At 39.4% G+C, this 18,346-nt stretch overlaps 1 protein-coding gene across 2 annotated transcripts in view; it reads right to left on the minus strand.

Moving 5' to 3' along the window:
- Positions 1–10,019: 10,019 nt before the first annotated feature.
- The window catches only part of srpx (sushi-repeat containing protein X-linked), a 72,709-nt gene continuing 64,382 nt past the window's right edge, over positions 10,020–18,346 (minus strand). For both annotated transcript variants that reach the window (XM_043701581.1, XM_043701580.1), the window contains 2 exons: positions 16,107–16,228; positions 10,020–11,473 (listed from right to left, as the gene is read on the minus strand). In XM_043701581.1, coding sequence (XP_043557516.1) covers positions 11,293–11,473; positions 16,107–16,228 — 303 coding nt within the window. In that variant the 3' untranslated portion in view covers positions 10,020–11,292. The remainder of the gene's footprint in view (positions 11,474–16,106; positions 16,229–18,346) is intronic.

Here is an 18,346-nt window from a genome sequence, read left to right on the forward strand (position 1 = left end):
CGCTCCGAAAGCTAGTGTGCTTCCAAATAAACCTGTTGGACTATAACCTGGTGTTGTGTGATTTTTAACTTCATAAACGTTGGTTGTGTAAGGACATAATCAGTCGCTGATGGTTTTCTTTTGGTGACAGTTATCTTCCAATGTCACTTCCTGTTGTCGTGACTGGTTCCCTTGTGTGTCAGGTATCTGTGTGACAGTTCATCTTGTTATTGCTTTCTCTGTTATTTGATTGCACTTTATTGGCTTTCTACTGAGATAATGGGCACTTCAAAGTAATTCTGTGTCCATTGATTTTAGAGAACGTGTGGTGTCAGATACTAATGATTAACCTCTGGCCTCATTGTCTCAAATGCCTAATTGATGTGTAGGTATCAATATTGCCAGGCCTGTGGAATTCTCATTTAAACAGGTGCTTATCAGTGTGTTTTGGCTGAGAGAACTGCTTATTACTGTGGAGCTCTGAAGTGGCTGCTGGTGCTTGACTCAAGTTAATTTAAAAAATAATAAAATGTGTACAAAATGGACCTTCAAGCCATGATTATGGCTGATCATCCAACTAGCACCCTGTTCCTGCTTTCTCTCCATTTCCCTTGATATATTTTGTACTAAGAACTTTAGCTCTTTTTTTTGAAAACATTTAATGCTTTGGTCTTAACTTCCTTCTGTGGCAGAGAATTTCACAGGCTCACCACTCTCTGGGTGAACAAGTTTCTCCTCATCTCAGTCCTAAATGACCTTCCCCATATCCTTAAATTGTGACTCATTGTTCTAGACTCCCTAGTCAATCCCTATATATAGCCTGTCTTAAAGTTGAGGTACACTTATGAAATACAGCACGACACATCAAATTGATACATGTTCCTAAAACATTAGTCAAAAGAACAACATAGCTACAAAAACTGGGAACAGACCCAGAGCAATATGTAGGATTTTTATATCATTTGAATGACAGTGACTGCTTCCATTTAATCCACCATAAGTTAAAATAATAAACAAATTTAGAGCATAGAGCTGAAAGATTGAAATATCACAGCAATTCTCTCTTAGGTAGTGAGTAGACTGATGAGTGTTAATTAATAGGTAGTATAATGTTCTTAGATTCAGATCTGTTCAACCTCAACAGACTCTGCAACAACAGGAGCCAACTAAATTATGCAAGCACAGCTTTGCACAAGCCTAGGGCTGTATGGCATATTCCCTTGTTTTGGAAAGATAAAGGCTAAACAACATGGTAATAATTTCCTATATTGATTGTAATTAAGAATGTAATATGAGTTCACTGATTAATATGCTTTGATTACCTAATCATTACACAAACATAAACTACAAATAAATGATTAAGCATGAACTTTCCTACATTACACACTAAATTCAGAAAACTTGATTCATAAAATAAGTTGACATCAGCTGATTACCACATGCAGGTGCACCAAATCTTTGTAAATTTATAGGAAATATAAATCTGCAGATTCTAAGGTAATATCACCCAGATCTGGTTTGTGAATATTATGAATATAATCAAAATAATAATTAATAACCGGCACATATATATTGTGAGCTGTTAAAAAGGATACTTAGTCACTGGCTACAAAAGGAACAACGTTGCATTCGCAAGGAAGACTGTTTGACTGGAAATAGCTAATCTACAATACTTGAGGGGTAACCTGACTCAGTTTGTGGGTGTAATATTAGGCAGAGACAAGAGAATCTGAGAGAACTTACCTGAAGAGCAACAGCATTCTGCCCTCTCTCCAGAACTTCATTCAAATTGTGAAAACTGGAAGGGCGTCTAAACCACTCATGGAGGGTTCCCAAAGATGATTTGGAATCTACCTGTCTCCAGGAAAGAGAATCTATCTAGTCTTGACCAATCCTGATCCAGGAAGTCAGCTCCATGGCAATAACTGGTCAGTGCAAATTGACAGCAGCCACATATCAGCATTTTAGATGATCCATGAACAATCCTTTTCTTCTGTGGTTAACTCTCACTGTAATTATGTACATAGTTATACAATCTAAACCTTTTGATAAGACTATAAGACCATAAGACAGTGAAGCAGAAGTTCATTCAGCCAATAAAGTTCACTCCACCATTCAATGCCTGATCTGATCATCTTTGCTTGAGGAAAGTCTGTTTGTAATAAACTAATTATAATTTATTAGCTGAAGAAACCTGGCTGACTCAAATCTGATGCTGAACTAAATTCAGTCCAATAGCAAATAATTAGCAATATCACCAACCTTTATTAATTTAAATTCTGTTATGAACAGCAAAGGAGTGGGATAGGAAAGGAATCATTGCACCGCACCAACACACAAGCATAGGAACCAGGAGCAGGAGTAGGTCACTTGTCCCCTTGAGCCTGTTCTGCCAGCCTTTTCTGATTGACCTTAAAACCATATTCTCACTTTCCCCTGCTAACCTGTCAACCTCTTGCTGAGCAAGAATCTGTCTACCTCTACCTTAAAAAGATTCAAGGACTCTTTCCAGAATTTCAGGGAAAGAGTTCCAAAGACTCAAATCTGAGAGGAAGAAAATGCATAATCTCAGTTTTAATGACCTTTGTTTTTTAAAACAATGACTTCTAGTTCTGAATTCTCCCATAAACATCCTCTCCACATGTACAGAGATCATTCTCTGCATTTTATACATTTCTACCAAGTCACCTCTTTCTTACTTTTCTAAACTCCAGAGGATACCAGCCTTGACTGTCTAACCTTTCCTATGAATACAACCTATCCATTTGAGGCATTAGTCTAGTAACACTTCTCTGAACTGCCTTGAATGCATTTACATCCTTCCTGAAATAAGGTGACCAATACAGTGCACAGTACTCCAGATATGGTCTCACTAATGCCCTGTATAACTGAAATATAATCTCTCTACTTTCGTTTCCAATTGCTGCTGTGGTAAATAATAATAGTCCATTATCTTTCCCAATTACCTCAGTTGTAACACTTACACCAAACTTTTCCATTCAGATGCTGCTTAGCTGGCCATTCACTTGCAGCATTTAATGCTTTGCTTGCAGATTTTGCAGGATTTGCAGTTGCTTTTTGCATCACATCCTCTCCTAGGGATTAGAGTCATAAAGATGTACAGCAGGGAAACAGACCCTTCAGTCTAACTTGGATTAGTTGTGTAAGATTAAACAAGATGCTCATATGAAGTTATTTCTTTTAAATCAATCAGAAAATATTTCTAACTTGCAAAATATTTTCATGTCAGAACTTTGAATCTTTGAATTTTCTTTATTCATTCATAGGCCATTGGTTAGGCCACATTCCACTGCCCAACTATAATTATCCTGGTGAAGGTGGTGGTGAGCTGCTGTCTTGAGCACTGCAGTCCCTGAAGTGCAGAAACACCTACAATGCCAGAAGGAAGGAAGTTCTAGGACTTGGGCTCATGAACAATAAAAGAAATGGAATTAAGTTCCAGAATGGTGCCTGGCTTGGAGCAGAACTTACAAGTGGTGGCGTTTCCATGCATCTGCTGCTACGAGGTTTATTTTTCTTGGACTGTGGACAGAATTTTATGATTCCTTTCCAAGTTCATGGTACGAACCTGTCACAATTGAATTGGTCTAAATGGTCTCTGTTCTAATAACCGGAAGATTTCTCTCCAAACTCTGCTAGCTTGAAAGCTTCACAGACCAGAAACCAATCTGCTGAGGTTGCTGATTCCCAACATGGGACTCCAGACCCACAGAAATGTGGTTTTCTCTTATTAGCTCTCAGAAATGGCTGAGCAAGCCAATCAGATTGACGCACTTGGGAGTATTATGAACTCTGAGAAGGATAGTGATGGATTTAAAGATAAGGCGATGGTTTTGGAGCAACTGAAACCCAATGCATAGGGATATTATTTAGTGATACATTTTGGTAGGATAATGTGGACAGGTAAAATAAAACAAAGGGGAAGGGATAGATTTGTTCCCCTTTTTTCCCACTCCTTGTTTGACCAAAATAAGTTTTTTTGAAAAGGATATGTTTATAAAAATATGTGTTTAATGAATTACATGCGGTGTCTGTAAGACACAAATAGGTTTCCTTTAAGGTTTTTAGAAAGAGAACAATTTTTCCTCTACATAACACCAGGTCTAAACAAAATAATTTAGATGTTCTGAATTTCATGTGCCTAATGATTCACACACCCATTTAATAACTCGCATGCATATGAGAATGAATTAAGAGTTTTATTTAGTCAGATCTTGTGAATTGATAGATTGGATGGTTTCAGGCCTTGTTGGTCCCCTCAGAATTCAGCAATGAAATTATTTAAAGATATCAAACAATTTTTATGTTGTTCTTGAGATAGCAGCTGCTTGGTTGATTCTTGATTCACTGCCTGACATGAATAAGTGGTCAAAATAAAAAGGATATTTACTTCACAGAGTGCTCAGAGACAGTGGCCCACTCAGGGGTCTTGCCTCTATGGCAACTCTTCTATTTCTATTCTGTGCCCTCGAGAAAAAACAGTTTCTTAAACTGAAAGACGTTGGCTCATCATAAAAATATCCCCTCTCCCCACCTTATCATTCCCCCAAAGATGTCACAGCCAAGTTTCTTCCAACTCCATGATGATGCCTGTAACTTCAACAGTGTATTCCCATGCCAACCTTTCTATCTCAGGCCTGTTGCTGTGCTCCAACGAAGTTCAACACCAGCTGGAGGAATAACATCACAGCTTGTGCTTAGGCATCTTACAACCTTCAGGATTCAACATTGAATTTAACAATGTCAGAGCACAAGCACCTCTGTCCATGTCTGTAACCCACCTCTATGTACCAGGTACTGTCCAAAGAGGGTTATTCTGGTTCAGCCAACCCACTTTCAAATACTCTTAGTCTCCATTATGACCTCTTCTTTCTCTGTTACTATCAAAAATCCCTTTACATGCTTTCTTTTTCTCTTCTCTGGGCACTGTCTCCATCTATCTGTTATCTCCAACCAATCGTCAGTATAAATACCACTATTTCCTACCTGTCGTCAGTCTGACTAAGGGTCACTAGACCCAAAATGTTAACTATTTCTCTCTCTCTCTACAGTTTCTGCCAGAATTGCTGAATTTATCCAGCACTTTCAATTTTTATTAGTTGGGATGATTAGATTATATCTGGATGAGCTCCTTTTTCACCACAGCCTAATGTCTGAAGTGTTTATGTGGAATGGCTTGTCCCCACCGAGTAGTTGATGGGATGTTGCATGAAGGGGTCAGCAGATGTGGTCATTCACATTTCTCCAAGGTGATTGTCTTTGATTGGTACTTCCAGATAGGGTGACTCCATTCTAATGATATTGGGGTACATAAGGTACAGTCATTGCAAATGTTTAGCCATGTTCGAAACTGTTGTCTTAAACCCTTGGAATACTGTTGTAGTCTTTTAATACTCAGCACAATAATTACGGAAGATCATTTCAACAGACTTCATAACAGGAGGCATTTGACAGTATTCATAGATAATTTACAGAATGTTTCCACAAATAAATGACTTCAGTTATGTGAAACGGATTGAAGAACCTGGACTGTTCTCATTACAGAAGGAGGAGATTTCACAGTGGTTGAAAATCATAAGTGATCTGAAGTGTAGACAGAGAGAAACTGCTTCATTAGCAAAGGGTCGAGAGCTAAAGAAGACAGTCTTAAGGTGACTGGTGAAAAAACCTAAGGCAACATGAGGAAAGATAATATGAAGCAAGCAGTTAGAATCTAAAACACACCTTCTGACTAAAAGCAACCTTAATTGTGCCTTTCAAAAGGAAATTGGACAATAATCAGAAGAAAAATACTTGCAAGGCTATGGGCAAAAAGTAGAGCATGGAACTAGCTGAGTCACTCTTGCAGAAATATGGCACAGACATGATTAGTCATAATGTGACAGACTCTATTTCAAACTGAGTTTCTGATTCTTTAAGATTTTTCAAAACTAGGTTGAAACATTGTGCTGTAGAAGCCACTACTTCCCTCAAAAAAAACCACATCTGCAGACAGACAAAATCTCCAATGTGATTTTCCACTTACTGTAAATCTTTAATCTAAGGACTAACAACCATTTTTACAAGGTTTTAAATATGTCCAATTTATTATTATGAAGTTCTGATCAACATTTTCAGCTGTATTAATAAAAGTAAACAAGGTTATCATTGTTAACTATTTTCATTAAACATTAAATATATTTAAGTTATTATATTTCTTAAATAACTCATTCTGATTAACTTGGAATCAATTCAGCATCATCAATAAATCAGATATTTGCCAAGTCATCCAGGTAAAAGTAAAAATAAATTTTGTTATTACTTCACATGTAAATAGCTAAATTTATGATGTCTCTGCTGTTCTTAAAAGTATTATTAATTAATGGTACAATAAAAGCAATACATTTAGTTTATAATGCACCTAAAAATGGCCCTGAACTAGTCATGAATTGTGGTTAGGGTGGGAGCCCAGAGGGAAAGCCATTTGGAGAATTTCACATTCCTCAACCCAGCTCCAGATTTAAACTCAGCAGCAGCAGAATTGCTCCTTTCAATCCAAGAGGCAGACTGACTTAGTCTCTGCCAGCTAAGTCAGTCCAGTTTCTACAGCCCAAGCACAGTACCTTTTACATAAATGTTATCTTGGCATTTCCTCTCCTCACACATTATCCCAGATCCAACCCTCTAACTTGGCATCACCCTCTTGAACTGTCCTACCTGGCCATCCCCCTTCCCACCTATCCACTCCGCCCTCCACTCTGATGTACCACCTTCATCTACCTATCGCATTCCCAGCTGCCTTCCCCCCCAGCCCCACTCCCCTCCCAATTATATCTCAGGTCCCTTCGGCCCTCCCTCATTCCTGATGAAGAGCTCACGCTCGAACGTCGACTCTTCAGCTCCTTGGATGCTGCCTAACCAGCTGTGCTTTGCCAGCACCACACTTTTGGACTCCAATCAGAAAGATGCATGTCAAGCTGGGGTTTGTAAGTTTCCTTTCCGTGCAACACCCCTCCCCCACCTAATAGCTGTAAAAACAGCTGTAAATCACTCCATCCAGGAAGGTGTATAAAAGTGAGACTTAACCTTCTGGTCACAAACAGATGATATGTTCTATCCCAGTATAAGAGAGCTACAGTATATTTTGTGTTTAATCAACTGACAATAAACGCACAGTTGAGCTAACAATGGAAAATACAATCGTAATCTTTGAATTAGTGTAGTAGTTTGGCATTTTCAAATGCAAATCAAGATTCATGACAGACTGATTTTGATTAAACAACTTTGTGCTGTTACTAAGTCAATAGAGTCAGAGTCATACAGCACGGAAACAGACCCTGTCTGTGTCATACTCACCTGAGAGGCCACTCCCACCCCTTACAGTATCCAAACGACATACCTGTTTGAGATGAGGATGGCCACAGGAGGCCCCTGCACTACCTGGTGACCACTCCTACCATTCCTAGCATTCAATTATCTACCTGACAGTATCTATGGTTTCTCTACCTTCCTGAAACTGCCATCAATCATATCCCTTGCTCTTGTAAACTCCTCATTGCTCTCCAACCAATCCATGTGGGCTGATAGGATTAGCATTGAAACACACTTTCTACAGACATAGTCTCGATGAACATTCAAATTCTCCTTGATCTCCTACATCTGTCAAGCGAGCACATCACCCTACTATAAGCCATTTATGCCCCTTTAACAATCTACAGACTCAGAAATTACAAAAAAAAGAATACACTTTGCTCAACAATGCAACATGAACACAGTCTTACTGCACAAAACCACTGCTCTGGGATAACTTAATACCAATCGTTAATATTAAAAGTCAATCAAGAGACAGATCACAGTATAAACATAAAAAAACTCACCTTACTCACTATTATAGACTTTCAAATAAAAGCAGAATAAGATTTAGAAGTTTTATATGTCTTGAAATCAATCACTTACCAAAGGCCATCCTGTTCTCCTGTAGTTTCAGGTCGTGGCTTTTTCTAAATCACTGATACCTCTGCAACTGCATTGAGCTGGATATTAGACCTCCCAGGTTAGATTGGGAGCTATGAAACTGCATTGTTTATTTGGTATTTTGGTGAAACCCTATATCCAGACAACTTGCAGTGTCTCAGTTGGACAGCTGTGAAACTACACTTGTTAGCTGCTTCATACAAAGCCAATCTCCCAGTCTTATGCAATTCCTCAGTCTCTGACCTTGCCATGTGGTTGCTCTCCCAAAACTCCCTTTCCTTCCTCTCTTTTCAAGTATCTTTGTTTCTTTTTTTTTTAAAAGTTACAAAACACCAAAAGCAGTTCTATTAGCCACAATCCTCTCCTGTCCACCATTAAGTCTAAATTAAATTATTTTGGTCGAATGAAAGTTCTGGAAATTAGGTAACCAAGACCTCACCATCCACTGTGGTGATCGTGATCCTATAATACACGAAAAATGTAACAAAAATTTATATTAATAGATTTGTACTTGCCTCCTTCACTTCACTAATTATTAGTCCTCATTGATGTGGCTCGAAAGAATAAACTTGCAGTAATTAATAAATACAAATTACTGGGAATAAACAGCAGATCTGGCAGGATCTGGGGAGAGACCGAGTTCATGTTTAAAGTCAATATAACTGCTCTTCAGAACATCTTTTTAACAAGACATCTTTTTCTTTAAAAAGTGTTAGCATTACTGACATGGTCTGCATTTGTTGACGATCCCTAATTGCCATTGAGAAAGTAAACTTCTTGAATTGCTAAAGTCAATGTTACTGTCCAGCCTGAATTCCAAGCTCTTGACCCAGCAACAATGGATGGTGATTCAATTCCAAATCAGGATGGCATGTGGCTTGGTGAGGACCTTGCTATTGATGATTACCAGATGTATCTGCTGCCTTTGACCTTCTGGGAGAGGTATAGGCTTGTCAATGCTGCATTATGCCGCCACTTTACATGGTTGGAGGACATGTTTAAGGTGGTGGATGAGGTGCCAATCAAGTGGGCTGTTTTGTCCTCAATAGTGTCAACTTTCTTGAGCGACATCAGACTTGCATTCATCCAAGCAAGTGGGGGGAGAGGCAGTTGGCGAGTTACTTGGCCTTTCACCTGCTTGTATAGTCAAAGTATTTATATGGCTGATCTACATAGGTTTCTGGTAAATAATATTTGGTGGAGGAAGTTCAATTGAAGTGTTCAAGAAGAAATTGCTTTATAAATTGAAAAGGAAGAATATGTAGGGCTAAGCCTAGAAGGCAGGGCTACTGTTTCTTCAGGGAGTAGGCATCGTCATAGTGAGCCAAATGGCCTCCATCTGTTCAGTGACAATTCTACGATTTGAAGGGAACCAAAAATAGTACTGAACATGGTGTAATTATCAGTCAACACCCCTATTCTGATCTGATGATGGACGGAAAGTCATTGATGAAGCAACTGAAAATGGTTCACCATTACAACATTCAGTTAGAATAGGAAATTAGTGGAATAAATGGGCAGTCAAGTTCATTTGCTTACCACACTGGCATAAAGCCCAAAATTCTGCTCCACACAGCTCCAGTACATCACTGTTCAAATCCTCCTCGAGCTGCCTAAAGCGTTTTCACTAGGGGATTTTCTTCGAAGTGTCTAGCTCTTTTATGACTATTGATTTACAGTACAAGTCTGTGAAGGATCCAGACAAGTACAGCAGTCTTTAGATATGCAAGTGGAATAAATTTAGTCATTTAAACAACAAAAACTACTATTCCCTAGTGCAACTAATAGATCATATAGCATTATAAATAAATGAAAGGATAACATGTTAATTGAAGACACCAGTCTATTGGCATTATTTTATTTACCTGCAAAGTAGCTGGTGCTTGATGTGAAAGATACATTTTTCTCAATGTTATTTTCACTGTCATCTTTTATCTCTCCATGAAATGTCTTCAGCTCTGTTTCATACATATTTAAACCCTTGGGGCATTAACCTTATGGATGTGAATTGCGAATCTTTCTCAGTACAACAATAATGAGTTCCACAATGTTGTCAACTTGTAATTCTTTTATTGAATGATTGCTTCAACACATACACACAGAGAATGTGACTACATTTATGCCAATTATTGTGCATTATTTCTTCAATACAAAGATTACCTTTGCATCCATTTCTACTATGTTCATGCAGAAAATGAACTAATATAATGCAATATCATATAGCTTGGCTGAACTAAACTGTATTGGATTGCTCACCAATAGGCATTTGCTATATGAAAATTCAGACTACCAGTTGATGTGCTTATTACATCTATTCTTCCCTCTAACACCCAGCAAAAGTAATTATTGCCATCTTAAATCTACATTGAAATATGTCACTTGGCTCTAAAAGCACTGAAAGTACTCAGAAAACTTGGATCTCCACTTTCTATACAATAGTCAGGATGAAAATCAGCAATATGCAGTAAATAGAACTTGATATCAGCGATATACTGTTAAATCAATGGATTCAACCAGCAAGAAGAAAAGACCAACAGCAACAAGATAAAGTGGCATCTGTTAACAACAAGAATCAACACTAATTGCTTATTATTGCACTAACATAAAATTAATTTTTAAAAGATATGAAAACAACAGAATAAATAATTCTGGCATATATCTAATCTTAGGTAAATCTTTCCTGGCACACTATTTCAAATATTAATAAACTGGAGAAGATTCAGAAAAGATTTGCCAGGACATTGCCAGGAATGGAGCATTTGAGATATAAAAAGTAGACTGAAAAGGCTGGGACTTATTTTCCCCTAGGATGGGGGAATTCAAAACTAGAGGGCATATTTTTAAGATGACAGGAGAGTGATTTAAAAAGGGCGTGAGAACAACTTTTTTTAAAAATAAGTGTGGTTCGTGTGTGGAATGAACTGCCAGAGAAAGTGGCTGAAGCAGGTACAGTTCCAAAGTTTAAAAGACTTTTGGATAAGTTCATAAATTGGAAAGGTTAGGAGGCATAAGGGCCAAACACAGGGAGATGGGACTAGTTTAGTTTGGTAACATGGTGAGTGTGGATCAGATAGAAGGGTTTTTTTCCATGCTGTATAACTCTAGGACACCTGTTGTATAGTTTTAAATGAAAGAGCGACATAAATTATATCATGCACAATTCCTTATATATTCATAACAATAAAATAATGTTGCAAAAGTCTCTGAAAATCTAAACAAAAAAGTTCCAGGGTATGGCACTTTTTATATATTAATAGCATTTCAATATTTGTGTAGAGAGTATAAAAATGCACTTAATAAACCGCAATTTCATTGGAGGATCATTCTGAGCTTCAGGAATCAATTGCATGACTGACCATTTTCAATTTGCAACTTGATTTCTTCTTTTCGTAGGGAAAATGTATCGATCAATGTGAAGAGCTCAGCAGCCGTGACTGGGAAAGGATAACGCTCTTTGTCCATACCATACTTGTCAATAAGGACCATATTGAAGCTCGATTGTGAAATCCGAAGCAGCAATCTACCAACCAACAACAAAATACATGATGGAAAGAATTTGAATGAGAACATTGACTCACCAGGATTAACATCAGCATGTCTTAAAACAAAAACAAAACAGGAGTGCTCAGCAGGTTTGGCATGACACTTAGTCGTAAAAATGGATAAACCCTGAATAATTAACCTTAGACCTGATGTATCATCTTCCCTGAGTATGTGACTCTACCATTTTTAAAATAATTTCATCCCATGCCAAAAATATATTTTTGTTGCATTAAGACTGCACTGAGTATTGGAACTTTTAAGGGCAATGCAGAATTTCTGGAGTTCCCTAGTCCCCTTAGCATGATGAAAATTCCCTTCAGAATACCATTGTACAGTTGCTATTTTGAGGAAGACAGGAATTAGCTTTAGATGGCACAGTCATGAGCATCAACACCAGAGATGGAATCAATGCCAGACAATCAGGCTAACAGCACAGATAGTGAAGGGGTCCAAAGAGTTCATGAAGAGGTCGTGTTAGTTATTGTCAACTGATGGCACATCTTCAGATACGCCCCCAAGAGAAAATATCTAGTGAAAATATCTAAAAAGAGAAGAGCAATGATAGACCTTTGGGGTCTGCAGAATAACATTATAGAGGCAGGAAAGAAGCATTTTCTGGAGTTAGGCTGGCTATGAGGGGGAGTACAGGTTAGAGGGGGAGTACAGGTTAGAGGGGGAGTACAGAAGCAAGCTAAGGCAGTAGCATTCAGCTGGATAATGAAGGGAGGCTGACAGGAGGGTGGTGTAGTCAATGCTTTCAAAGGTTGCAAAGAGATCATAAAGAATGAGTGGTAGGGATAATACTCTATGGTCACACGCACACAGGTTGTCATCTGAGACTGATTAGAATCTTTTAATTGTGGCTTATTTTTCTCTTTATTGTGTTTAATAAAAGAAATCAAAATCCCAGTCAATCCCAATTACATTTTAAAGTCACTGTACCATTACAACAACAATATAGCCATGTAACTTTAGATTTTATCTACTATACATCTTAAGCTCAAGTGAATCTTGTGAATAATCATTATTTCAAATTAAATCAGATGGACCACCTGGCATTGATATATGCATTGGGAAAGAAACGGCAGATATAGCCTCATCAACCCTACAAAGTCCTCCTTACTAACATCTGGGGGCTAATGTCAAACTTGGGAAAGCTGGCTCAAAGACTAGTCAAGCAACAAGTGATTCTGTGAGTATGACTATGTCCCAGACACCACTATCACCATCCCTGGATATGTTCTGGCTCACTGGCAGGACAGACCCAGTTGAGGTGGCAGCACAGTGGTATACAGTCAGGAGGGAGTTGCCCTGGGAGTCCTCAACATTGACTCCAAATCCCATGAAGTCTTTTGGCTTCAGGTTAAACATGGGAAGGAAACCTCCTGCTGATTACAATATACTGTCCTCCCTCTGCTGATGAATTAGTTACAACACTTGGAGGAAACACTGAGGGTGGCAAGGGTGCAAAATGTACTCTGGGTGGGAGACTTTCATGTCCACCATCAACAGTGGCTCAGCCATAGTACTACTGATTGAGCTGGTCAGATCCTAAAGGACATAGGTGCTAGACTGAGTCTGCAACAAGTGGTGAGGAAACCCACAAGAGGGAAAAACATCCATCGATCATCCTTATCAAATCTGCCAGCTGCAGATGCATCTGTCCTTGATAGAACCAGTAAGATTGACAACCTTTTAGAGACAAAGTCGCACCTTCACACTGAGAATACCCTCTATCGTGTTCTGTGGCACCATCACCCATGCTAAATGGGAAAGACTTCAAGGAGATCTAGCAACTCAAGACTGGGCATCCATGAGGCACTGGGGGATCAACCCTGGTTCAATGGGGAGTGCAAGGAGCAGCACCAGGCATACCTAAAAATGGAGTAATAACCTGGTGAAGCTACCAAACAGGACTACTTGTGTGACAAACAACATAAACAGCAAGTCATAGAGAGATGCTAAGCAATCCCACAACCAATGGATCAGATCTAAGCTCTGTGGTCCTGCCACATCCAGTCATGAATAGTGGTGGACAATGAAACAACTCACTCGAAGAGCAGGCTCCTCAAGTATCCCCATCCTCATGAAGGAAGAGTCTAGCACATCCATGCAAAAGATAAGGCTGAAGCATTTGTAGCAATCCTCAGCCAGAACTACCAAGAGGATTATCCATCTCAGCCTCCTCCAATGGTCCCCAGCACTGGATATCAGTCTTCAGTCAATTCAATTCACTCCACATGATATTGTCATCCTTACCTGGGATGCCCCACATGTGACTCCAGACCCACAGTAAGGTGGTTGATCCTGAACTGCCTCTCTGAGGCAATGAATGCTGGCCTAGTCAATGACACACTCATCCCATAAATGATTTTTTTTTAAATTAAGAAACAGTTGGAGACACCGGATACTGCAAAGGCTCTGTGTCCTGACAACAGCACTGAAGCCTTGTGCTCCAGAACTTGGCACACTGCTAATAAAGCTGTTCCAGTACAGTTAAAGCACTGGCATCTACCCAACAAAGTGGAAAATTGCCCAGGTATGTCCTGTATACAAAATGCAGGACAAATTCAAACCGGCAATTACCACCTACCAGTCTACACTCAATCATCAGTAAAGTGATGGAAGGTGTCATTAACAATGCTATCAAGAGGCACCTGTTCAGCAATAACCTGCTCAGTGACTCCCAGTTTGGGGTCCGCCAGGACCACTCAGCTCTTGACCTCATTACAGCCTTGGTTCAAACATGGACAAAAGAGCCAAAAGAGGTTGGGCGAGAGTGACAGCTCCGGACATCAAGGCTGCATTCGATAGAATCTGGCATCAAGGAGCCCTGGCAAAACTAGAATCAATTGGTATCAGGGGGCAAAGACTCCACTGGACACAAAGGAAGATGGTCGGGTTTGTTGGAGGTCAGTCATTTCAGCTCCAGGACCCCTCTTCAGGAGTTGTTCAGTAGTATCCTAGGCCCTTCAGTTGCTTCGTCTATGACCTTCCTTTCATCATAAGGTTAGAAGTGGGGATGTTCAGCACTATTCATGACTCCTCAGAAGAAGTCTATCTTCAAATGCAACAAGATCTGGATAATAGCCAAATTTGTGCTGAAAGTGGCAAGTAACATTTGCGCCACACAAATACCAGGCATTGGCCATCTCTAAAAAGAGACAATCCAACCACTTGGTGTTCAATGGTGTTACCATCACTGAATCTCCCACCATCAACATCCTGGGGATTATTATTGACCAGAAACTCAATTGGAATTGCCACATAAACATAATGGTTTGCAAGAGCAGATCAGAGGCTTGGAATACTATACAACTAAATCAACACCTGACTCCCCAAAGCCTGTTCACCATCTATAAGGCTCAAGTCAGGAGTGCGATGGAATACTACCCCACTTTTCTGGATGAGTGCAGCTCCAACAACACTCAAGAAGCTTGACACTATCCAGGACAAAGCAACCTGCTTGATGGAAGTACACCCACAAGCATCCAGTCACTCCAGCACTGATGCTCAGTAGCAATAGAGTATAATTGACAAAATGTGCTACAGAAATTCACCAAAGATCCTTAGACAGCACCTTCCAAACTCATTAACACTTCTTTCTTGAAGGACAAGGGCAGCAGATGCATGGGAACACCACTACCTCCAAGTTGCTCTCGAAGCCACCCACCATCCTGATTTGGAGATATATTGCCATTCCCTCACTGTCACTGGGTCAAAATCCTGGAATTCCCTCCCAAAGGACATTGTGGTTCCATTCACAGCACATAGACTGCATGGGTCAAGAAGGCAGCTCACACCATCTTCTCAAGGGCAACTAAGGACAGGAAATAAATGCTGGGTCAACCAGCGATGGCCATCTCTCATGAGTGAATGGAAAAAAATCAAAACAAAAAGGGATCCAGCAGTGGTCCTTATGGTAGATCATTGCCAATGGGACTCGAGAAGTACAGGCATCTGGAAATAAATGAAGACAGATCAGTGGAAGTGGTGACCTCACTTAATAAGGCCATAGGAGCAGCTGATCGTGCATGGAGGCTAATTCCTGGAGGGATAGTGTAGTGGAGTGGGATTGCTGTGGTCAATTTATCTGGAGACTTGTTTGGATTGTTCTTGGTATGTTGCAGTTGGTTCTGACCTCATGATTTGGAGATGTGGAGGTTCTGACTTCCACATTGTAGAAGGCAAGAAGGAACAAGAGCCAGTGAGGTGGCTTTTACTAGAGTGTACTTTGTGCAGCTCCTAGAAACCAGCTAGCAGCTGCATGGGAGCACACATTCCCCTGACTCTTAGATAGTGGATGTTTGAAGACAAGAGGGGGAAAAGAGGAAAGAAACTTGCATGTCCTCTTAAGAGTGTGCATACCTTTAAATTTAGTAACAAATGTGGAACAAATTTTATTAACAGTAAATAACAGTTAAAAGCATTATATTTATATATTACTGGCCCAAGGAAAAAAGCATGGTATTTTTCATAATACTTTAAGCATCAAATCTCACACTGTTTAAATTGTGTAACTTAAGCTTACTTCAGAGTCAGCAACTATTTTAATTCTGGCACATAACTTAATTCATGAAATTCAGCAGCAAGGTGCAATTGTGTCTTACCTCAGCTGTAAAACAAGTGGCGGTGACAAGAACCTTTCTCTTATTCTCCCTATTAGCACGGGGTAAACACCAACTAGTTCTATAACTGTCACATGCCTCAAGTCAAAGCCACATATGGCTTGCTGCAAAGAATTACATAAAACATGTTACAATAGATAAAATTCAAAATCCATATCCTAATTCTAAAACCTTTATGCTATCAAATTATTTTTCCATGAGAGCAAATGCACACCATCTTCATAGAACAACACAGGTAGACAAAGTAAATGCAGACTTGTCAGCTTCACCCACACCATGAGACCAAGTATATTTGGATATTAAGTTTATTTGGATTCAATTACCTGAGTCCACAGGTAAGTGACTCAGTGTTATTGACTCAGTGTTCTTGTTTTTGGAGAAAGTGTACAGTCATGGCAGCGCAGGGGCGACCTATAAGCGGCATTTGGATGGGTACTTAATCTAGGTTAGAAGTTCGGCACAACATCGTGGGCTGAAGGGCCTGTTCTATGCTGTAATGTTCTATGTTCTATGTTCTATGTTCTAAATGAGAGGTAGAAGGTGGATTGAAGGTTTCCTCGATGGGACTTGAATTGCTTGCGATTGATTACTGGACAGCTTTATTAGAAAGTAAGAGGAACAATGTTTTTTAAAGTGAATGTCTGTTTTCAGTTGATGAGTAAAGACTGGGGTTTCCCCATGAAGGATTCAACCTCACCCCTTGCCTGAGGTGCGGTGACCCTCAGGTTAAACTACCACCAGTCTGTGTGTGTGTGTGGCTCTCTCTCTCTCTCTCTCTCACTCAAACAAGAGAGCAGCCCTCCGGGAATATGGAAAATTTACCTTTACTTGTGGAATAATATTGCCAGGAGGCTTGATCAATGGTTGTTCTGACTAACATCAACAGTTGGTCCAGGGCAGCTAAAATGATTCATGTAACTTGACCACACTAAACCTGCTGCCACCCTGGGATTTGGAATCTTAAATTGCCTTCTAAATAGACCTGTCACATTGTAGCTGGAGTGCTCTTTATTTATGTCAGTTGGGCTCCAATGGTATCAACGACAATTTTAACAAGAGATCTGCACGGAGAAGCTCTCAAACCAAGACGTCAACAGAAGGAAGGGCGAGAAGAAGCACAAAAAGATAAGTGGATTTTTTTTCTTTTAGTTTACCTATGGACAAGGGGCAACAGGTTCCGTCGGCCCTGTAAGGAAACTATGGGACACTCCTAGAGCCCACCAGGTAAAGTTTCCTATGCTTTACAAGGATGACATCCAGTCAATTTGCCATTAAGCGTGTCCTCCACCCATGTGACCCCTAAACCAGAGTGAAACCTCCTGGCACAAACCTCCTAATAATACTGTACATGTACCCACACACATGAACTGCAACACTTCAGGACGGTGACTCAACAATATCTTCTCAAATGTATTTATGGATGGTCAATAATTTCTGGTCTTGCCAGTGATGCCTACATCCCACAAATGAATTGAAAAAAAATCAGAATGTGTGTTTCAAAATCCAACACTACAATAAAGCAGGAGTACCCCTAGAATGGGGAAATAATTTCCCTGAATGTCAATTCAGAAGATTCCCTTTTTCTCTTTAACCCTATAACATAAAATTTACATGAAGGAGTGCCTCACTTGCCTGGAAGATCTTGTAGAGTATACATACCCCAACTAGCTCCATCTCTGCCTGAGCTTTCAAGTGTGTACCTTTCTGTAAATGCCATTACATCAGTATTAAAGAGGGGGCATTTTTCTTCACTTTTGGTCAAAACAAACAAAAAACTTTAAATGAGAAAAGATTTATATCTGAATTGTTAAATATTGCAATTATTTTGTTTCTAATGTTTGATTGTAACATATGTTTCTGACAATTAAATTTAGGGAATAATCATAATCTATTTCCCTATCACTTCTCCATATAATTTGCTTCCTGCTTATTTGTCCTCTAATTCTGCCCACACAACCTAAAACAATAGGCAGACTGTCTTCCACTATGTGCTAGCTATTTTTTGATAATAAATCTCTTATATTTTATTTGTTTTACAGCAAACCTTTAAAGCGTCTTTCTAGTCCTATGAAATAGCTACTACTCATTAGCTGGTATAGTACAACCACAGTTAGCAAAAACAGGTAAAGCCTGCAAGATGAGACTTAAACTGAAATTTATTTTCAGCAAGTGGAATTATCTGTGATGACTGACAATGGTATTCTTTTCCTTTCCAGACCTCA

This window comes from Chiloscyllium plagiosum, chromosome 12 (assembly GCF_004010195.1).
Source record: "Chiloscyllium plagiosum isolate BGI_BamShark_2017 chromosome 12, ASM401019v2, whole genome shotgun sequence".
Lineage (NCBI taxonomy): Eukaryota > Metazoa > Chordata > Chondrichthyes > Orectolobiformes > Hemiscylliidae > Chiloscyllium > Chiloscyllium plagiosum.